The sequence below is a fragment of the Anoplopoma fimbria genome, chromosome 11, assembly GCF_027596085.1.
Source record: "Anoplopoma fimbria isolate UVic2021 breed Golden Eagle Sablefish chromosome 11, Afim_UVic_2022, whole genome shotgun sequence".
Lineage (NCBI taxonomy): Eukaryota > Metazoa > Chordata > Actinopteri > Perciformes > Anoplopomatidae > Anoplopoma > Anoplopoma fimbria.
The window spans coordinates 9,134,310-9,158,395 of NC_072459.1; the positions used below are offsets into that span (position 1 = coordinate 9,134,310).

General features: G+C 41.8%; 1 protein-coding gene across 1 annotated transcript; it reads left to right on the plus strand.

Moving 5' to 3' along the window:
* The first annotated feature begins 543 nt into the window (after positions 1–543).
* Positions 544–23,491, plus strand: lmtk2 (lemur tyrosine kinase 2). The gene is made up of 13 exons (XM_054607291.1): positions 544–1,045; positions 8,115–8,248; positions 8,466–8,619; positions 8,792–8,868; positions 9,430–9,548; positions 9,963–10,050; positions 14,815–14,945; positions 17,076–17,160; positions 18,736–18,857; positions 19,484–19,633; positions 19,773–22,845; positions 22,955–23,087; positions 23,178–23,491. The coding sequence occupies exons 1-13, from the start codon at positions 943–945 to the stop codon at positions 23,489–23,491; spliced, it is 4,683 nt and encodes a 1,560-aa protein (XP_054463266.1). The 5' UTR covers positions 544–942.
* The last annotated feature ends 595 nt before the right edge of the window (positions 23,492–24,086 follow it).

Genomic DNA, 24,086 nt, shown 5'->3' on the forward strand with positions numbered 1-24,086 from the left:
TGGGATAAATAACAACCTGACTTTTCAAAAGCATTATTCCTATATTTGTAGCTATTAATACCAAAATACAGTCCCATTATTTTATTTTTTTTGCTTTGAGTATTTCATAATGTTTCCTAGTAAATCCTACGCCCAGCAACATAGATATGAAAACATAAGAGAGAAAATGAACTAAATCCTCAAGAAATAATTCATTGTGCTTAAGACAACATCCGTACACCAGCCAAAGGACCCTGACCACCTATTAAATTCTGCTTGGCAGTTTATGGCTGGCCATAAACCAAAAATAAACATTTATTGTAGACGAACCATTTTTCCAAATCATTATTGCGTGCCTCACATGGTTGGCAAGTAAGTGACTGGATGTATAAAGCTTCAGCTCAGGCACTGGTTCTACATGCCTGATAATAAAGCTCGAAGCTGATTGGCTCTGTGCGTTTAACACGAAGCCATTCTTCGCTGTGATTGGCTTGGATCGCTTGTCAATCATTTGAGGGTTCACGCCTCATTTCGTGATGTGACGTCGTACAGGAACATGGCGCTTTGGAGCGTAGCTGTTTCATGATAGTCAGGGCTATTGATTGATTTCCTTTAGCTATGTTCCTTTAAATAACATTAGGGTTCATACATCAAATATGACACCTCGTGAAGGTTGATATCTGCTTGTGTCTCTATGGACAACGGAACACGACGGTGCGTGGCGGTGTTTGCTGTCGTCAGCTGAAACGGTTAGCATTGACCTGCTAGCCGACGCTAGCTAGCTAGCCCGGCTAACAGTAAGTAGCTAACGTCAGACAGAAACTATGCTTGTTTATGTAGCCCACGCTGACGTTAACGTGGCTATCAATGATTAAAACACGCTGTTTGGCATCACAACAGACACAGTTATTGTTCAGGACGACGATTCTGAGGAGCTAACAGTGTGTTAGCTGAGCTAGGAGGATGAGGAGCCGCCGTCAGGATGTGTTGTTGCTGCTCGGTGGGGTTCTCCTGTCGGCTGTCCGGATGTCTGAATGTGCCCCTCTTCAGTATCCTCACACATCAGGTGAGACAGCTGACTGTAAGCTGACACACGTTGTCTGTTCACTCCTGTCTTGGCCAAATGCTTAGCCAGCAAATGTCTCTGTCGTAGGGTTTGCTAATCAGCAGCTAAAAGCTAACAACACAACAGTGGCTGCATTTCCTGCTCACCACTGAGGACTGTTTACTGCACGGGGACTTAACTATTGTTTACTTGATAACACACTTAACATGATGGCACTTCTTTCTGTCTATATATATGGACTGGCACATGTTTCAATAATGTGTATATTGTAAAGTAACAGCATACTGTTTAAGGTCTTTCCTTCCTGCTGCTCCCAGCAGACCACATGACACATGACAATAAAAACATGACAATAAAAACCTGTGCAATACATTACACTGTGCAATAATAGTTAAAATAGTTTTTTCTGTCTGTAAATATAATATTTCAGTTATTGTCTTATCTTATCTTATACTATATATATACAGTACCAGTCAATTTTTTTTAAGCCAACCATTGTTTCATATTGAAAGAACTATTAAAAAATGCCAAACACCTATAGTGTTTGTGAATGTTGAACATCTCATTTCAAAGCCATGGGCATCAATAGGCTTCTATAACAGCCTCCACTTTAATGCAAAAGGTGTCCACAAGATGCTAAGATTTGCATCCAGTTCATCCCAAATGTGATGGATGGGCTTTAGGTGACACCTCTGTGCATATGGAGTCAGATCAGTCTGAATATTATGAATGCACACGGTAGGATTCACAAAAATATTTGGATGTTGTTACATTTACAGTAGCAGTCAAAAGTTTGGACACACCTTCTCATTCAACTACTTTGTAGAATCTAAAATATAAAACATATTCTGGTGCATTTGTTTGTTTACCACATAATTCCATATGTGTTCCTTTTTGTTTGTTGAGCATTTGTTTGTTTACCACATAATTCCATGTGTTCCTTCATAGTTTGGATGTCTTCAATATTAATCTACAATGGAGAAAAAAAAAAAAAAAAATAAAGAAAAACCATTGAATGAGAAGGTGTGTCCAAACTTTTGACTGGTACTGTATACTGTATATATCTTGCATCTCATATCCACTGTTCATACTGTTCATACTGTTTATACTCTCATACTGTTCTTTTTTTAATTATTATTTATCTGTTATTTATCTAGCACATTGCACTGCACCTTTTACTGCTTCTTTTGCACTTCTGGTTAGATGCTAAAACTGCATTTCGTTGTACTAGTACTTGTACTCTGTGCAATGACAATAAAGTTGAATCTAATCTAATGTGATAGTCACGACGCTGCTGATAATCACAAACGTTAACAGTTCTCCTCAAGCAAAACTCAGGAAATACTTCTGATTGATGTTTAACTCAGATGGATTCCTCTTCAGGTGGCAGTAATGTGTCCGAGTTAATACAGTACAGCCTATTGTAACTGCAGGTACAGACATGTTAATCTGTCAGTGGGGTTGGTCCACTCATTTAACCGAGTTTATGGTACAATAGACCGGATGTTGTCCTACCAGCATGGAAACTCTGTTTTTCTCGTTTTGATGTGGAATTTGAACAACTTCTATTATGTGGATTATAGTTTCCTCATCACAGGTTGTGTCACGGGTGTGATTGTTTTATTATTTTCGGATGACTCAAAGTGTATTGTTAAACGGTTCGCCATAGTTTAACATGCCATGTGATGACACCCTTCATATGTTGGTTAAGGACAGAATTACAGAACCAGGATGAACTTGAATGGATGAAGCAATTCAATTAAATTCAATCAGTTTTATTTGTGATACTATATGAGATTACTGTTTTGTAATTGATCGTTGCCCTACAAAAAAAAGTAACTTATGACAATGTTGATGATCCTTAGTAATTTATGTCATGTATATGCAAACATTTTGTTACAGCTTCTCAGATATTAGCATTGATTTGGTTCCCGTCATTGAACCACATTTTAAATTGAATGCTTTTAACATATTCTCACTCTCTTCCAGACAAAATTAGAATTTTTGATTCACCAAGAAATGGTACAGAAAGTCAAGTAGATGAATCAACCACAAAAATAATCACTTGTTGCAACCTTATGTTGCAGATGCCACACATCCACTTAGAGACACGGTAATGGTTTCAGCATTTCAATCTTTTTTTGCAGCATTTCAAAGCAAGATGCTCAGTCAGTCAACAGGCCTCCTAGTGAGAAATGAATAGATGCAGACGTGAATATGCTGTAGTCAGGGTTTGTAATGTGTAACCATAACACATTCCAATCTTATCAGCACCAGTCAATGATTAGCAACAGTGCTGTTTGCTTATTTTACTACACATTGCAGAAAAGTTATACTGCAATCATATGATTATGCTTTTATTACAACCTGTTCTTTGCCCCACTTCCTCAATCTTTATTTTCCAGTATATCCAGATGCGATACAGTAATGCTTAATTGCTTAATGTTTTGAATTAGATCATGGACTTTGGGTGGGATCGCACTTATAAAAACAATAACTGGAAAGTCACATGCAAAGCCGGTCTTCAAGTGACATGTGCCGTGTTTACACACATCAAACACGGGTAAAGGTAGATGGGTACGCTTTAACGGAAGTGTCAATGTTTCACCTGTAGTAACAGCCATGTGATAGTGGTCTGTCCGGTCTGTTAGTCAAGGTGGACGCTTTGGTATTAACCCTCCAGTACATTGCTCAGTGATGCATTGGTAACCACCCCAGGCTGTAGATGATGCTGCTGTTACACAGTGTAGACCAGTCTATGACGAGATGATGTTATTGTTTAAACAGTAGAAATATTAGTAATTTATAATTGAAAATGACATAACACAAGCTTATCCAATATGGATTCCTACAGGCGCCGCCATAAGTGTTGGCTGTGCATTTGATCGATGGGGTTTAGTGCTTCTTAGCATAGCACCCTGACAAATCCTCGTAGAGCCCTAACATGCCAGCCAGACAATGCCATCCCTCATCCTGTACATAACTGGAAGTACAGACATCCACTTGTGCACGCTGGTGGGTGAAATTTGCAAAAATGGGTCAGCTCCTCCTCTGCGTGAATGCCTACTGAAATATGCAGTGGAACCGAAATAAGACCTGGCAGCTCCCTGCCGTATGGGTCCCAAAAACCAGTTGAGTCATTTGGTGGGGCCTGCCAAGTCATAATATGAACCCATGACTCAGATAAGGCCTAACCGAGGAGAACTGATCCCATGTAGCGCTGCCGTGACCCAGCTCCTGTTTTTTCTGTCTGACTGCTGCTGCTGACTCTCTGGGTGTCCTGCACTGCCTGGAACCCTGTTGCTCGGCCTAAACAGACTAGTTGTTTGTATCTAAAAGCTACCTGCAATTATAGACAATATTTTTTTCACAGGATTGTTGTTAAGTGGAATTTTCTCTGAAGAATTGGTCCTGCCAGTGACGCATACAAATTTTGTCTGCTATAATTGTAGATGGAGATTGTGTTCTGTGAAAAATAAGCATCGTTACATATTTTAGATCTGATTCAAACAGGGCTGAAGATTTTCTGTTTATCATTTACCTTCTACTGGATTCATGATGTTAGAGAATCTTGCCAGTCTAGAATTATGAAATACGTATTTCATAAAAGGATGGTCTTATGCTCAAACCAGACTACATTGTATCAGTTTGATAATAGCTTAATCTGACGGATGTGTAGTTTTGGAAAATATCTTTGGGAAGGACATGTCTTCCTGTTCTTTTCAGTCCATCTGCTACATGGCGAAATAGTGGAAGACCCCAGTCAGGGGTTTCCCTCTCTCAGTATGAGGCTGTCGTGGTGCCAACCTGGGGGTGGGGAGAGTGGGCTGTTGTTGTGACATGGCAACAGAACAGTAATGCGTGCATGCAGCAGACATCGTTTCATGTTATGAATGTTTATGGAGGTTTATCTGAAAAGCCAGACCAGTGGCGGGTCTGGGACATCATAATGTTTTTTGCCTTTGTTCACCTATTATGACATTGTTTTCTTTCCTTCAGACGATGTTAATTCCTCTGTATGGCTCAGTGCATATGTGTTTCCTCTCCTTGTTTTGTGGATGTCATTTGTTGTACAATGTTGTCTGTGGTTTTGATCGATGCATGTAAAGCAGGTTTCAGTCTTTTTGGGCAGTATCAGCTCGCAGTTCTCCACCTGTGCCTTCCACTTACAACTGTAGCTCAGAGGAATTAAGTATAACCTCCAGCAGCCCATATAAGACTTAACATAACCCATCCTCCGGATGTTGAAGATAAATTGCAAGATGGGGAACACTTTCATTTTACAGTTGTAAGTACATATCTCCATTTAGAGCTACATCCACGAGGCCTGTGTCCTGATGCGGGACCCATTTAATCTTTAATTCCTCTTCTCATCTATATTTCACCACAGATACGGATTCACTATTGCAATCTTTAGCATAGAGGAGAGATTTGTGGATGTAATACTGAGGAAATATCAATTATTTAGAAATGTGTAACATATCAGTGTTTCATGTATTTAAACTTTTTAGAGTTGGCATTACAGGATATCTCCCTTTACTTTTCCTAAAATTTGTAATGTTGTGATCCTGTTTTGATCGTAAGTAAAGACACCAGGTTGAGCAATACCTTTCTATTTTTTTCAGTGATAGCTTGGCGTAGTGTGGTAGACATGAAATGAATCTCAATGATAGCTGACACTTTGGATCATATCTAATGCTCCCCCGGGAGATCGAGTGATTGCTGCTCATCTAATCTCCCCCCTGGATGTACAACTGTTTTGACCACACACGAGTTGTAGTAAGATCACTGCTCAGCCTGTTGTTAGACTACCGATTAGCCTCTAAAAGCTCTTACCTCTACTTCATTTCATGGACTGGTTTATTAATGAGGCTGCCAGATTAATTACTTTGATTCTGCACAAGACCTTTGGTACTGAGGCTGGGGTTTGGTCAAAGTTACCACTCTGTCACCTTTAACAATGGCATGGTCAATGGTTTGGGCCATGTCTATGTGGATAAATCTAAGAGCATTTTGAAAACAACATGCATTCACATTTTTTTTGAAGATCCCTGCACACTGAAATACCAAATCAGCAGAAAAATTGCTTATTCTTCAACTATAATTTGATAACGAGTGTGACAGACACATCCCAGTTTCTTTGCTCACCTCCTACTTTGAAGGTTCAAATAAGGCAGAACACAACAGTTTAGATGTTCTCATTTACATTCAGTTGAATTTATATTTCTTTTGAAATCTGCATTGATATGAAATAGATTTATCATCAAGGTATTTTGAGATAACGATCATTTCTGTGCTGCTGCACTAAGAGCATTGATCAGTTCACAGTTTGATGCTTGTTTGAACAACTCCTCTATCAACCTAAATATAAATACAGATTAATGATGACACATTTAACGTGGGATAAGCCATTCAAAGAGATTTGGGACTTATCTCTTATCAGAAAATAAGTTTTTTTTTTTAACATTCCAGGACCAGACTGTGTCCAACCGAGCACATGCCATAATTTGGAGAACATTTGCATGCACTGTCCACACTATAAAATAGTTTTTTCAGATTGATCCCATCTGGAAAGTACAGTATTTATATATTATTAAAAAAAAACAGTTTAGTGAAATATTGGCAGCTATCTGTTTTTTCATTTATTCCAAAGGCTGACTTCTTGTATTACAGTCAAACTCAAGTCTGTTGTTTCTCTCCTTTTATGTGCTGATGTAAAACCAACAAGAGGTAGGTTTGCAGTCTGGATTTATTCAGCACCCGCCTTCATCTGTCAGGAATTTGTAGTTCAGCAGAAGGAGACTCAGTAGGTGTTGATTCTCCCTCTGGCAGATGGGATGTACCTGACAAGCTACAACCAGTGGGAGACCGAATAAACACAGGAGGGAGAACGGGGACATAAAATCTCACTATACTTTCAGAATACAAACACACTCACACACACATACACCATGCCAGGTATGATTTGTTAACATTTATTACAATGTGATATATCATAGTGAAATAACAAAATAAACAAATCAAACAAATGGTGCATTTGCATTCAGTGATATTCCCCAGATGACATCCAACACCATTTCTGACTGACACATTTAGAACAAAGACGACATCCACAAAATACATGTAAGCATCAAGTGGGAGGGATTGACTTCAACGTCTTCTGACAGCCAAAAGTGACTATTACTCACACCTTTCAAATGAGCAGTGACATTTGAACACGAGAAAACGAGGTGGACATCATCAAAATCTGTAATAAATTAGTTTTTGCTGTCAACTTAAGACCACTTTTATTTCCTGTAACAACACATTACCAATGTTAATAACAAGAACAGGTCACAGGGGCTAGTATACGTTGTCCCTTTAATAGTTAATGTGTTTTGCGTGCGAGGCAGTCTCCAGAACAAAGATGTTGGTTGCACTAAATTGGAAAGGCCTCTGTGTGAATGTTGGTCAGCATCAGAGTGGTGTGGGAGCAGCAGCTGAGCTGAGCAGCGCAGTGGGCGGGTTGCAAGGCTGCTGTCAGCCCTGACAATCGACTTGACTGCTGGGCCAGCAGCATCTCCACCAGCGCAGACTTAACACTTGCTGTCACGACTGCTGCACCATCAGCTGCTTATCAGCCAGTGGAAACCCCCACACAACTGTCTCTCTGAATGGCTGATGAGGGGAAGGGGTTGGGTGCTCTGGCCCGAAGACTCACAATTGTCACGTCATGTTTGCAGAAATTGTACACTTTAAAAAAAAATCCACTGTTTTGACGCTTTATACAGCCATGATTGATGTTTGTCACACAGTTTTAAACTGCAGGGGAGCTGATAGTGAAAGGGAGCAATACGCTCTAGAAGTTGCATTTTAAGAGCACTGCAGGTTAATTTTAGTTTTTTTTCTTTGTGGGTGGATTAAGAAGAGAAGCCAGTAAACCACTGGTTTGCGTATTACTGTCGAGCAAACACACTTTAATGACGGGTTTGCTTGGTGCCAACTTTTATTCTCTTCTTAATTAATACTAAAATGAAGCAAAGCTGTGAATGTGAATATTTCAGCATAGTTTCTGTTTTTCTCATTTTAGGTGGAAGCACAGGGGACACGATGTCTGTCTCTCTCTACCTGTCCTTGGCGGTATCGCTGATGGCGCTTTTAGCCTTGGTGGTGTTGCTTGTGAACTGCGTGACCTGCTGCAAGGAAAGAGAGATCAACTTCAAGGTGAGAGTCCCGGCAGGCAGGTAGTCAGACGGACACAGCACCACCTGCTCCCATTCAGGCCCCACCTAATGAATACACGGAGCGGGGATGGATTGTAATGGACATTGTCTCTGAATTTAGACTCTTGTGAAATATAAATGCCCTGAAGTATTGTGTTGTAGTCTCATGGAAAGCCTGTTTTTAAATCCACTGTTGATTTATTTTTTTGTTGATGTAGGAGTTTGAGGACCACTTTGACGATGAGATTGACTTCACTCCACCGGCAGAGGACACGCCTTCTATGCAGTCCCCAGCCGAGGTGTACACCCTCGCCGTGTCCCCCGTGGCCCTGCCTGGACCCCCACACCTCCAGCCTCCTGTCCGTATCACAGGTCAGTCACGTGCACGCTCGCAGACGGACAGATTCAAGAGTATTTACATTTTTTTGAAAGGCTGTGTTAATACCACAGTAAAGAGTACCAAATGTAACATTTCCAAAACTCCAGATGAAGCTTGTTAATTAGTACAGTCTTAATTAACATTGTTTTGTGGTTGGTTTCACAGATGGATCCACAGGCATCCAGGTAGCACGTCACAGTCTCAGTTATATCCAAGAGATTGGCAACGGCTGGTTTGGCCAGGTAAGATTGGCTTCGTTAATGTACAAGTTTCGCATAGTCCCAAACGATAAAACAAGAAAACTCAAAATGTTAAATTAGAGTTATGTTTGGTATGATACGTTTATTCCTTATGGTCTTAAACTAGAGGGTGCTGGAGGTGGCTGTCTGCGTGATATGTGCCACAGGCTGGATATATTCTCTGAATCTATTATAACTGAAGGTTCATCCACAAATCATCTTCCCTTTTTTTTCTTTGCAATTTTTATAGATTCTTCCATTAAACCCACTATACGTTTGTTTGCAGCATATATTGGAAATGAAACTGTGTACAAGCACGGGCCAGCTGCCTCATTCAAATATCTTCCTGTGTTTTTACTGCTTTTTCTGTTTCTCACATTAAGGCCGATATATGTTTATACATGCTCTTTCAATAATCCTCAACATGTTCAGTGGAATACCCATTCTTCCCACATTTTTCCAATCTGTTGCCTCTTTTTAACATGTTATACGTAGAGGCATAAATTCTCTGTGGCTCTTTTCTCTGTTTCGTGGTTATCCTAAAGTATGTTCATGTACTTACAGGTCCTTCTAAGTGAAATCTACACGGATCCAGGTGGAGCCAGGGTGGTGGTGAAGGAGTTAAAAGCTAATGCAAGTGCCAAGGAGCAGAATGACTTCCTGCAGCAAGGGGATCCATACAGGTAAACAGATTTTTTTTTTTTAACTAAAGGCTATTATTGTTTCAGATGTTTTTAATCAGGTGATCTGTAATAAAGATATTTACTATGTGTAGGGCTGCAACAAGCAAATATTTTAAGCGTTAATTAATATGAAGATCATTTTCTCAACGAATCGATATTTTCTTCTGTAAAATGTCAGAAAATTGTAACAAATGTTTATTAGTGTTTCTCAAAGCCCAAAATGACAATAATAATAATAATAATAATAGTTGGCGATTAATTTAATAGTTTCTAACTTCTATTACATTTTAAAAAATGAGTGTCGAGAAGGACATGCATACAGAAAAGTATTATTTTTAAGGAATTACTTCAAAGTTTAATGCAGTCCTAATCAGCATCAGGATCAACAGGCTGTGTGTTATTTTGTCCATACAGAGTGCTGCAGCACCCAAACATCCTCCAATGCCTGGGTCAGTGTGTTGAGGCCATTCCCTTCTTACTTGTCTTTGAGTACTGTGAAATGGTGAGTGACCACAAGCTCTTCAACCCCCTGTTTTGATAAACAAAAAGCTGTTGATTGTGTTTGACTCAACTCATAATATATATATATATATATATATATATATATATATATATATATATATGGGAACGAAATAGATCTGCAGTGTGTAATCTTGTTTTTATTTTGTACAGGCTTTCCCCCATTTAACGTGCAATGTTTGTGCACTAGTGTCAAGGAATTGAGAGATTAACTGCTGCCTAAACTTAGAAGGCTTCATTAATTGAGAAATTTGAGAATTATCTCATGTCAGCCTGTTAAGCTCACAAATCCACAGGGCAAGACCCCCTTTTAAATACTGTCCAGCAAGCATGCATTGCTGAGCTGCCCTGTTGACCAGCTGAAATGAAAGCCTACTGTCTCAATCCCGAATTAGCCGCTCTGTTCATCTCAACATTTTGAAGTAACTCGGACACCATCATGGCAGCTGATTTCTCTGTTTCTCTTTACCTATTCTGGGTGGGCTGGTCCCCAACTGCTGGGAGCACCCCACCCACCCACCCTCCCTCCCTCCCTCCCTCCTCGGCTCCCCTCCTCCTGCCAGAGTCGCATAGTTCGTCTCAGACTGGGACTTCTCACATTCCCACCTCACCCAGTAAAGCAACAGGCTCCATTTACGCTCCTCTGGTGTCAGCGCCACCAGTTGCTGTGTTTGTTCATTTTTATGGGTTGCACCTTGTGGATGTTGGACACTGAATTCAGTCTAAAGTAAACTAAGCTGTTCCTAAAGAAACCTATGGGGTGACCAATGAGGAATATACAAGAAGCCAAAAAAGTCACCTAAAAATATCCTGTTTGATTTATTCACAGGACAAACGGAAGTACCGTAGATTTTTGCACCATGGACTCTTAATTATTTATGTTATTGAGTAACCAAGGAATTATAAACACTGCACATTTTAATGAAATACAACCTGTAATAAATACTAATCAGTCCCAGAGATTTTGATTCAACATTTGAGGCTGTAGTTTGTTGTTGTATTGGATAACAATATATTGGAAAGTGTTTTTGTCTAATTCTGTGTTCTCTTGTTCATAAAACTAGGAGCAAAAATATTAGAAACATCTTTAATGGTGACGTAGCCAAATCCATCAAAGTGCATCGTCAAAGCACACCTTCAAATGGAGGCAACATTCATTCCACTTAAAAAGTCCCTGCATGTCACTTCTAGTCTGTTATAATTGCTACTGGTTGACTGATTGTAAGGTGTGTGTGTGTGTGTGTGTGTGTGTGTGTGTGTGTGTGTGTGTGTGTGTGTGTGTGTGTGTGTGTGTGTGTGTGTGTGTGTGTGTGTGTGTGTGTGTGTGTGTGTGTGTGTGTGTGTGTGTGTGTGTGTGTCAGTCAACTGTATTTATGCAGATCTGTAGTGAGGGAGCATTCAAACTCCAGAATAGAGTTGAAACTAGTAATTATTTTCCTTATTCTTTAAAGCGACTGTAACTGATATTTCTATTATAACAATGTAACAAATGACAATGTGTTAACAGTGTAACAATGTTAAAGGGGGGGATGAACCTTCAGAGAATTATCGCCCGAAACTTGCAGTCCACCTCGGCTTTACGGAGCTTTGTTGCGAGTTTCAGCGATATCGTTTAGATGTCCGGTCTGTTTGTTTTGGGCCGCAGTCGGCAGCTGTTTCCACCCGCTTGACTTACTGCCTGATGCCAGGATACAGGAAGTCCTTTTTGTGGTTACCATAAATACAATTGAGTTGTTTTGGAGGGAAATGTCACATCCAGCTGGTGGATTCAAGTCAAAATTTTCTGTAACGCATCAGTTGCTTGTGTGTAAATGGGAAGCGTGGTAGAAAATGTCCATTTACGCTTCTTGGATGTTGAGCCACATTTTGTTTTCTCGTAAGAAAAAAGGAAACCTGATATTGAGTCCAGCCCGCTCCAGTTTGGCTCGTCTCACCAGACGTTGTGTAACTTTGTTGGGCTGGGTTATTGTCCAGCTGCCCAGGCCTGGCCGGCGTCCCGGCATTGTGGTTTCTCCCGGCCGGCTCTTGTAACGTTTGTGACGGGAGATGGAAATGACTTCTCACAAGTGTGTGCGAGCCATTTGGGAAGATTGCGTGTGAAGACCAGGTCCTGTTTGTTGAAGGTGATAATGCGTGAGGGGAGCACAACTGAGTGATGTCTATACTCGTTATCCCGAGCTGGATTAAGAGTTTTTAGGACTTCATCCAAGTGGGATTTTATCTGGCACCATACTTGATCCCTTTATTTTAGTATAGACAGTAAATGTTCCATTTGTGCCACCTGCATGTAGAAAAAAAAAACGTTTAACCTGCTTTTATGTTGAAATTAAAGTCATTGTCCTTACCGCTTCAGGCCAAGTCAATCATCCTCTAGATGCCGAAACATGAAACGTGACACTGCAGCTGCGCGGTGGACAAGACGAATCCCAAAAAGCCGATATACTGTGACTTTCCCTCTGACAGCCTGGTGATTGATGGTGTTTTTTCCATCCTGTATCCGACCTGTGCCGGGTAACCCTGACTCAAAGTATTTTACACATGAAAATACATCAAGCAACTGGTGCAGAGGCCACATAATGTCACATACCGTAGAGTGAGTGACGGCTTCTAACGCATGGATCTCCTGCCTGGTGCCCGGCCAAGACGTTAGGCAGACCCTTCTCTGGTTCAGGGTCTCGGAATTGAGCCAGCTGACTCCTGGCTTTCGAAAGTTGTTGATCTCCTCCATTTATTACGGTTGTTAAAGCAACAATCTGTGCAATGTTATGGAAGCGCTCTTCATGTTATTACTGTCATTAAGTTGTATATTACTGACTACGCTCTGCTCATGGGCATATTGAGGATTATATTAGACCTTGTGGGTAAAGTTGCCCTTTTTTGTGGTTGATGTCCTTTCTGACTCCTACAGACTGTTGGTTACACTCTTTTGCCTTTGTGATAACAGAAAAACCATCAATGGTCCACTTGCTTTATTAAGCTTACAAGTACCCAACCTAACGGCAGTCTTACGCGTTCAATATCTACACGGACTGCGTGTGTCTCCATGGTTACCTTTCTAGCTAAAGTAATATAGTAATACAGTATTAAGTAAAGGAGTAATAAGCATAAAGTAATGTATTACACTTACTGAGTAACTTACTCAACACTGGCTAACAGTTAATAGAATATAGCCCGTGGTTACTATCCACTAGTAGCCTCGAGGACTTGAATAACTAGATTTTTTTCTTTTTTTACATAACTCTTATCATGTGATAGCTGAGCCAGACATGAATCTGTTCTTGGGAACTTAGTACATTCTTGTTTATTCAAGCGTCAGACACGAGGCCTAATTGTTTTTGGCCTTTCGCAGTAAATGTTTTTCATTAACAGCACCGTCCCCGTCCCCCTGAAACCCGGACCTAATCACCTGCTGAGGAGCCGTCACAAATAAAGACTGGCAGAGGGTATCACTTACCATACGTTGGATATAGCTCTGCTGTGAAGACTACTTCTCAGAGCTGTGTGTGTGTGTATACGTGTTTGTGTTCGCAGGGGTAAATGTGGTCGAAGCAAACCACGCTGCTTACGTAAGACGACTGATCTAACTTAAGCTGCTTGTAGTGAGATAGCTCAGGGGGAAAGAACACCCTTCTTAAACACTCAAACACAAACTCAGTAACTGCATGTGATTTCTTTTTTTTTTTTTTTACATTTTTAAACAATATCAGCCCACATATTCTGTGAATCTGGTGTGTGTACAGTATGTTCTCTGTAGCTCATTCCTCAGAGGAGCTCTGATCTGCCGGTTAATTGGGAGACTCCTTCGTCGCAGCTCTCTGGTGAACATGATCCCACACAACTGAAACGACCCTTTGCTTTCTTATTTATGATGTCAGAGTTAAATTTACTGTTCTCTAAAATGTCCAATGTCTCAAGTTGAAGCAAAGTGTATTCAGTCTGCCCTTTGTCTTCGTTTGCCCACATTATAATGGAGAACGATGTACCATACTGTAGTTTCTCAACCTTTTTACATAAACATGTCATGTGTTTGAATGATAACTACAGGTGTACACTAAAAATTCCAAACCAGCCCTGTATTGTGAACCTGCACACAGCTGAGACCCTTGTTGTAATTCAGATGTACAACAGTCCAACTACAAATAGCCCTGTAGGTCCGTGATCTGAACAGAGTTGGACTCCTTGTTCCAGATTCCCTTTCTTATATTCTCACAACACTATGATCAATCACACCTGTGAGCTACGTACTAAAATAAGACTCAATATCACCCTCTAACCATGTGTTTATGCCTGCGTGTGTTTATCATGTGGCGTAGAGGTTCCCTGTCCTGCTTTGCTCTCGGGATGCCTCGTTGTTTGCTGTCTTGGGCTCCGACACCCAAACGGACACAAGCATAGTTTATTTCACCGACCCTAGCTGAACCCTTTTATTTATAAATCTGTGTGACCGGGCATAGAGGTCCATTAAACGGCTTTACCCTTATTTGGTGCTCCCCCACATCCGCAGTGATAAGTGCTGAGGAGACAGAAACAGGAGAGTCTACTGCCCCTGTGTGGCATTATCTGCACAATACATTTAACAAACACCCCTTGTCCTCCTGTTGCTATAATACAAATAAGATTCCTCTGGTTTAATTGAATGATTATGTTAGGTTTTTGTAAGCTAATCCAGCTGTGTGTTTTTCTTTGTGTGTGTGTGTGTGTGTGTGTGTGTGTGTGTGTGTGTGTGTGTTTGTGTTTGTGTTTGCAGGGGGATTTGCGGGGCTATCTGTCTCAGCAGGACTGGATGTTCAGAAATGCTGAGTTGCTTCAGCTGCAGAGGATGGCCTGTGAGATCGCTGCCGGTGTCACTCACCTTCACAAACACAACTTCCTGCACAGGTAGCACATCAGAATTGAACCACTTTAACAAGCTCACAGGTTCTTAGATCCACTAGGCTGAGCATCGTGTTTTTGTTTGTCTGTCAAAGAATGCAGCAGCTGTTTATGGTAAAGCTCACTCTCTTAGTGACAGACACATTTCAATCACATACAGTACCAGTCAAAAGTTTGGACACACCTTCTCATTCAACTACTTTGAAGAATCTAAAATATAAAACATATTCTGGTTTGTTGAGCATTTGTTTGTTTACCACATAATTCCATATGTGTTCCTTCATAGTTTGGATGTCTTCAATATTAATCTACAATGTAGAAAAAAATAAAAATAAAAATGAAGAAAAACCATTGAATGAGAAGGTGTGTCCAAACTTTTGACTGGTACTGTAATTTATTCACAACTTAGTATTTTGTTATTTTCTGCCCAAGTAAAAAAATACATATTAGGTATATTAGGTATTACTTAATGTAGAGGTAGTACTCTTTACACTCTTGCTTGTATTTTGTTTTTATAAGAAAGGACAAGTAATAATGTTTAATATTTTCGAACCTCTGTCTTTATCATTTGGACTGCTCTTGTTTAGTGGATATTTAATGTAACTAAACACAAACCTCATAAAATAGGATTGTTAAGACTCAGGTCAACTGTTAGTTTTACTTTAGCGCTTACTGTCCAACCAGTGTCAGGAGAACCAGTGTTCTCCAAAAAAGGTGTGTACAGCAGAGAGGCTGCATTTCATTTTAATTTTTACCCCAGTGAGTACTGGATGTCTGGCTGCTAGTAGCCAGTGGGGTACAGGGGGTGTTTGTGTGGCTCGGGGTTACATACGATGCTCGGCTCATCGGCTCTATTTTGCATGCTCAGAATAAGCTCAGAGGGTTTCCAATTACACAGCTCCCATGCCATGCCACAGTGTCAGCTGTCCGCTGCCAGAGGGATATGATGATTCTGCTCTTTGCATGTAAAAGGATAGCCTCATACTGGGCGTTGTGTTTTAATCCTTGTTACAACTCAAAGGGAGTTCTACAAGCTCCCCCCCCCCCCATGTGGACAAATTTAATTTGCAATCGTAAAAATATTTCTGTGGCACTTAAATTCAGATGCTACAAAAATATATAAAAAAACAAAACAAGGTTACACTAACTGAACGATGAGTGCAGCCACATGCTGGCAAAGCTGAATGAGGGGTGATTGATGGTGCGGCTCCACAGACGCAAAACCCTCAGCGCAAGTGCTGCCTGGGCCGATATCCAAAGCTGAAACCTCAGCTTTCCAATGATGCATGGGTGAGAATAGTGCTGCAAAAGAACAGAACATCTTGATATAGTCTCATTCAGACATTTTGAAAGGCGGTTTTCTTTTAAGGCATGGTTTAGTGAGTGCTCAACATATATATTTTCAATACAAGTACCGACAAGTTTGCTTCTTTTTGAGCTCACTGCCAGGCCGCGTATCAGCCTTGTAGGGCGAAGATGTAGGACCCATTTCTTTACTGTATGTCGGGCCCTAAGCCAACAGCAAGGGACCGGAGAGTTTACAATAAATCTCCCGTTTATCTCACAGAGGTTTCAGTTGCTGGGCCATATACACTCAAGAACACTGGTGTCAGCAGTGTTTGTCGGTAAGCGAGTCAAAGGGACTTGGAACTTTTGCACAGAGACTACCTCAGGGCTAAAGGGAAACCAAAGCCTGCCTCTTAAAGTGCGAATAAACTCCCATAACTCTTCTTAATGTTCAGAGAGAGACTCGGAGCTCCTTACGCCCTCTCCTGGCAGCTTCACAAAACGTTCCTGTGTTTTCCTCTTGAAACTATATCTTGCTGCTGTATGCACGGGTCAGGAATAGCCACTGTATGAGCCTTGTTGCAAGGTGAAGAGCAGAGGCAGATGACAGAAGATGGATTTCATATAGTTTCCAAGGTCACTTGGGATCTTTGCCCTGATTCTTGTGAGGTAATCTTAGCCTTTTAAGGTTAAGAGGAGATGGTGGATCCCTTGGTGATATTGATACCATCAATTTTGTGTACTTTTCACACTGCTGCCTTCAAGCTTCATAAACAGTGCATATTTTTGTAATTGTGAATTTGTGTAAGTATCTAATCCTTCCCTATGTTGTTCTCTACGCTCTCGTAGTGATTTGGCTCTGAGGAACTGCTACCTGACTGGAGATCTTACAGTCAAAGTGGGAGACTATGGAATTGGACCCTACAGATACAAAGTAAGCAAAAACCCCAATTTCAGACTTTGTTAATTACAGTAAGGAACTGCATATTCTACGACATCAGGAGCTGGTTACACAAGATGATTCGCATTAGGCTGGTTTAATGACAAAGACCAGTCATAGCTTTACTCTAAAATGAACATGATCCAATAGAGTTGGGCAATCATCTATTTTCATATCGTCCAATGGGGGTTACTCAAGATCTTCGATAGGAAGGGGGTTAGGTCACACCAGGCCGACTGACGGAGCTCTGTGATAATCTGTCCTTTAAAACTCAAATTGCTTGCACAAAGCTAACTGTGATTGTTTTGCTTGTGTGGTCACTAAAGCTGAGTGAACACATTAAGAAGCAGCTACTCAAAATCTGATTCTAGACACGTTTGCACACATTGCAGGCGCTTTAAATACTCTTGACACGTGGGAAAGAATGACCCAAATACCAAATGGAAGTTTTTATTAGGTCTATTTGCTTGTAGCATATCAACACATTCCACAGTGCCTGCCAAGCACCAGCACCCCAATGTTATACAGTACAAGCAGCCTGACTGCATCTTGATTCCCACCATCTGGAGTCTCAGTGTAGTAAGAGAGAAACTCATGATGGCTTACGAGGATGAGAGGGGGGGACTTGGCATCCATGATGTTTGTTTTGCCTTATTTATGGTCGTCTTCTTCCTGATGAGTGAATTGTGAGACCACTTATCAAACCCCTTTATAATTAATTTGATTCAATACACATAAGAGTCCAAATAATTGGAATATCTCTATACTTTGATCAAAGTTACCAATCCTACTTCAGGCTATCTTAAAACATAGGTGCTGTTGTAATATTGTGAATGATTAGACAAAAAGAGTTTTGAAGTGGTTTGCAAAAAAATGAAACAAACGTTTTTAAGAGGCTGCGATAGAGCCTTGCATTATATAGTTTTTCTGCCATTTTCATCAGAAAATGTGGCCCTTTTCTGAATGCTCTTAAATTAAATTCTTCTACAAGGAATATGTTAATGAGTTTTGTAGGTTTTTTTGCCCCAAAAAGAGCTGTAATTTACCAAAATCAACAACATATTCCCTCTAACAATGTATTAGGACTCCTCCACATTGTGCAATGATGAACTTAAGTTGCCTATCTGAAGTCTGTTTATTTGCTGTGCAGCCAGCTCCAGATGACCTCATAGAATATAAATCTTTTTTTATCTGAGGCCGTGCGGGTGTTTGCCTTTGATCGATTGCCTGTTTCACTTGAAGATTTAAGGTTGTCTTGTCTTGTAACTGGACACGCTGTTATGTCCCAAGGCAGTTCTGTCTGCTGCATCCCCTAAATACTGCTGATCCGTCAGTTCGGCTGTCTGAATTTAATACTCGAAGATAAGGTCACCCTGTGGGTCTATTTCTGTAAAGAAAGGGAGAGGCAAAGGAAGAGTGCTCAGACTTGATGAGAGCTAATAAACAATCTAGTGCTATTTAATGAGCTTTAGTGTTTGCTCAATTATGTACAGTGTAATCTAGAATGTTACAGCTTGTAAATTAGCAAATATCGTGTGTGACTGATTTGTTTTTACTTTGTTATTATAGGAGGATTACATCATCACAGAGGATGATGTGTTTGCACCCCTTCGCTGGTTGGCTCCTGAGCTGGTGGGCGAGCGTCACGGGGGTGTGATTACTATGGAGCAGACCAAGCCCAGCAATGTGTGGTAGGCACCAAACTGCAGCTCTTCTCTTACACTAGAGGACATTTTTTTTTTTAAAACCCATAACTCATTATGACATTTCTTACTGTCTGTAAGACACTAAATTACTCTGCAGTACTCCTCTGGCTGTTTGCTGAGAAAGGCATTCCCTTCCTGCAAATACAAGGGCTTGTTACTACCAAACAATCTGGATCATTTCCAAAAGAGGGGGAGAAGACACTGACACTACACCAACTAAGCATCTCTACACACTGCACTGTGTCTTTTCAGCCACTCCCAGACTTCACGACCCATTGCCCAAATGCTTTTCAGTCAAAAAATGCAGAGCTACGAAAGGTAGTTTTAGTCACAAGAGCCAGATTTTCCCCATAAATAAAAAATTGTTGAGATTCAAAATGTTACCCAAGTCGCCTTTGTTTAAATTTGGCAATTACCACCATAGCTGCTTATGAATCCTTTCATTTATTTATTAGTAAAGTACTGTGCTGTGAGGTTGGGTTGTTTCAAAACAGCTCACCTCAAGAAGTTTTTGGTTTAGAGGTCAAGTCTTTTGCTGAATTCACAGTGCACAAAAGAACTTATGTCCAGCGGTACATTCCAACAGCTATTTTGTCCTCGATTGTCCATAGGGCCTTGGGAGTCACATTGTGGGAGCTCTTTGAGAATGCTGCCCAGCCGTACCCACATCTTTCTGACCGGGAGGTTCTCAATCATGTGATCAAGGATCAACAAGTCAAACTATTTAAGCCACAGCTGGATCTCCCTTATTCCGACAGATGGTGAGTATTTGGAATAGGTAATAGTAGTGTTAAATTAAAAAATACATATGATAAAGGTTTACCTAAAAGCAGGTTTCAAAGTTATTTAGCACCTGTATCTTGTCTAAAAAAGAGATTTCTGATCCCCTTGTTACTGCAGGCATGAGGTCCTGCAGTTCTGCTGGCTGTCTCCAGACAAGCGGGCCACAGCAGAGGAGGTGCACCGCTTGCTTATCTACCTGCGCATGCAAGGCCAGAAGGACATAGAAGAAGATTTTGAGCAACGCTGGGATGCTCTCAAGCCTAACCCAACCGCACGGCAGACCACTGTTAGCCACTCCTCTTTCCCGATCTTGGAACAGTTTGCTGATGATGCCCTGCGACAAGAGATCGACGAAGTTCTTACCGTCACCGAAACAAGCAAAGGTCTCAGCTTTGAGTATGTTTGGGAGGCAGCCAAGCATGACCACTATGATGGCAACCATGGACGTTCAGGCATGGACACGACATTGAACTATCACAGCATGTTCTTTCCTGTTTCCAGCGAAGACATCCAGGCCCATTTCCCTGATCCTGTTGCCAGAGCAGCGGGCACAAAAAGTGGTAACACTCCTTCAGGAATTCCTGGAATCGTTCCAGTGTTTGATGCACAAAAGCCATCTAATGGAAACGAATATTACATCCAACTAGAAGAACAAGGGGAGAGCACTGTTGGGGAAGATGGGAACAGAGGGCAAGACACGGACTTCGGTTCAGGTCGGCAAGACTTTGTTGTTCTCCAAGATGTCCGTCTGGATGAGTCTAGTACCGATGCTGATTTTTTCCACCAAAGTATTGACTCCAAGGATTCCTATTTACCAGACAGCCATATCTGGTCGTCTCTTGAAAATGACAGTCCATACCACACCAACATTTTCACTGACGGGGGGTCCAAGCATGATGACTCTCCTTCCTGGAGACAGAACTTTATGGAGCTTCCAGAGCGCAATGGGAACCCTTTCCTCGAAGGGGCATCTTTAGGAGCTCAGAAGGGGGATCGAAGCAATGGGGACTCTTTTTTAGGGCATTGTTCAGAAGCCCCTCACCTGGCGGATTCTGTGGAAATGGAGGGGGAGAGCACGGAAGAGAAGAGGTTTCTGAACCATGAAAAACTAACTGACAACTTTATGTTTCTCAAAGACCAGAACCTGATGAGAGACAGATCAAGTTTCTCAAGTCCACAGGATAATTTTCTTCTACCTGGTCGAGCCCACGAACCAGAGGAACGGTTCAAAATGAGTTCTTGGGACAACATTGAGAATTTAGGCAGCTTAATCTCAGCAGACAATTATTTAAAACCTTCAGCAAGTAGCACATCCTCAAGGCAGGAACTCTTCGACTCTCCAAGTAACAGCTTGGGGGAGTTATCTCCGTCTCTGGTAGAAAATAAAACACTGGTGCCTTTCATTACAGTGATCACAGAAGACAACACAAGCAACCAGCTGCCAGTTAGAAATAGTTCTTCCACATATGACCTTGGTCTGCTGCAATCCTCTGACAGAGGTGCAGACTCTGGTTTTGATTCTACCTCGGAGAGGTTTGATGTTATCATCAGTCAAACTGATGCCCACACCCCTGCAATCTCTGAAAGTGCCACTACAGACTCATTGTGCACAGATGCCAAAATTCCTAGCCTTGAAGAAGACCTTGGAACCTCAAAGAATAATGTTCAGCCCATAGGAAGTATAATGACTGAAAACCTGCAAGTCCAAGCGTTGCCCTCAGACAACGGACACAGTGAAGACCTCACGAGCAACGATCTGTTGAGTGAGCTGATTGAGGATGCAGATACAGAATTGGAAACCACTCTATCTGACCACGAAGAATCCTTTATGGACACTGATGGGCGCCCTATTGTCAGATCTTCTCTGTTGGTCTCTGGGCCATCTTTGGACCAGATAAGCCAGGACAGTTTACTGGAAGACAGTATGTCCACCACTCTACCAACTGTAGATAATTCAGCCGAGACACCAGACTCTTTAGACTCTCTTGACATCCACAGGCTAGGTGATCAAGGAGACGAGCTGAACGCTCCAATAGCCCAACAAAAACTCCAGCCTCCGTACAAAATATCAGACAGCGGGTATGAGACGGAGAACCTGGAGTCTCCTGAGTGGAACTCTCAGCCGAATGTTAAAGACCACTCCCCTGTCAAAAACGGCCTGAGCGTTGCCAAAGAAGAAGAGGAGACCGAGGAGACAGAGGAGCTCACAGCTGCCACAAATCTGGTTCCACCAGAAATCATCATCTCTGAAGTAGAGGGTGTGCTCGATACTCCCAGTGAGGATCCCAGCGAGGGCCAAGAACCAGATCGTGTAGCTCCTGCTGAGGAGCCATTCATGGGCAGCAACTACAGAGACTCTGCCTATTTCTCAGACAATGAATCAGAACCTGAGAAGAAGTCGGAAGAAACGGTCGCTGGAGGTTCTGGCGAAGTCACGTGGCTGAGAAACTCTACCGAGGTGATCAGCGGGGCTGCTGGAGGTCCGGCACTGGAGGACAATGTGGAGGGAGATGTGGACTCTTTGAATTCTCAGCAAGAATGTTCTGTAGCTGCCGAGGCACAGACGGATGGAGAAAAGCCTCATGTCGGGGGCATATTAACAGACAGACAGACAGATTCCGAAATTGCAGTGAAATGCGAGACGGAGGCGTCAGAGTCTCCCAACGGTCATAATGAAGATGTAAACAAACCAGAGCTGCTCATGGATGTCACATCTACTGATCCACCGAATCAATCAGAAGATCTAGAAACCTCAACTCAAGTCCCCTTTGTCGCCCCTTCAAAGCCAGTGCCAGAGAGCTCAGGTCATGCTAAGCTAACCAGGACCTACGCGAGTGACGTCCATAAAATAAAAGAGCCGGACATGGAGGGGCGCTACCTGGGGAGGCGGGATGGACAGGAGGACGGCATGGACGCCGACGAGGAGGACGAGAACAGCGACGACTCGGACGACGACATCCGTGGATACCAGCTGCACACCTCCAGTTCAGAAAGCGAGGATGATTCGGTGCATGCTGTCCCACTTATTGTCTCAGATGACAGCAGTGCAAAGAACCTGAAGAGCTTGTTGAAACCCACCACGCTAAACGTCCAGGCTTCATCTTCCCCGTTTCCTGCGAGTGGCAGCGCAGATAATTCCAGAAGAGCTGTGTCTTTCTTCGACGATGTCACCGTCTACCTGTTTGACCAGGTAGAGTATTGTCCATGTTGTTGTTCATTGCCAGAGGTATTATAAGGGTAAAAAAATAATACACTTTTTTGTGGCCATTCTAATCAAAATCCAACTCATTGTGATGTAGGAGACCCCCACCAAGGAACTGGGCGACCACTCCTCAGGATCACACAATCAGGCTCCAGAGTTCAGCAGCCCAGTGCCCACCGCCAGCTACCTGAACCGGTTCACCAACTCTGAAAGCTCCACTGACGAAGAAGGTAAGGACTAAGAAAACACTAAATGTGTGCAGCTCCTACAAATAGTCTTTGCCAATTACCTACCCCGACTCATTCATGAAATCCCTGCAGGCGGTGGTTTTGAGTGGGATGATGATTTCTCCCCCGGGCCTGCCTTCCTGCCCAAGACGGACAAAGACCTCGTATCAAAGACTATGTCCTCATCTGCAGCGTCCCGCTTTTCCTCTTCGCCACCTGCAGCAGGGCGCGTGCTGGAGCCCAGCTGGACCAGGTCCTCCAACTACTCCCGTTTCTCCATCTCACCGGCCAACATCGCTAACTTCTCCCTCACACATCTAACCGACTCCGACATCGAACAAGGAGGCAAGTTCAGCATACGGTCACACCAAACATGCATCGGTTTTTACACGGGCTTAAAGGAATAGTTCCACATATTCGGCTTATTCGGTTTAATGCCAAGAGTTTGATAAGAAGATTGACACCTCTGTACAATAAATATAAAGCTATGCCAAGTAGAAGGTTAGCTTAGCATAAGCTGAAGTGTTCAACAATGCACTGGGATATAAAGGCTCCTTGACAAAGAAATATCCTGTCCCATAACTCGCTGTAAATCTACAACATGTTATTTCTACTCTTCTTTTTCCACAAATCTAATTAATGTGATATAAGGTGTTAATTATGTTAAATGGTAGACGTACTGGTTGTGGATTTATTTACCGTGGGACAAAGACAACTAGCTTGTTCCAGTCAAAAACGTTTTTTTGCCAAAATGTCAAACAATTCCTTTAAAAAATGATTATTTTCATTGCAGCCTTATGTCATCATACAAGTTTCTTGGTGCAAATGTATTAAGATGTTATTTCATTTTACTATTTATATAAATGTATATGACATTGTCACTATTCTAGTCCTCTTCTATAACTACATTGGGCCTTACAGTTATATGAAATAGTCATGTTTGAGTAATATGTATCAATCAGTTGACCTCAGTTTTAATCTCTCTTCATCCTCTTTTGTTCA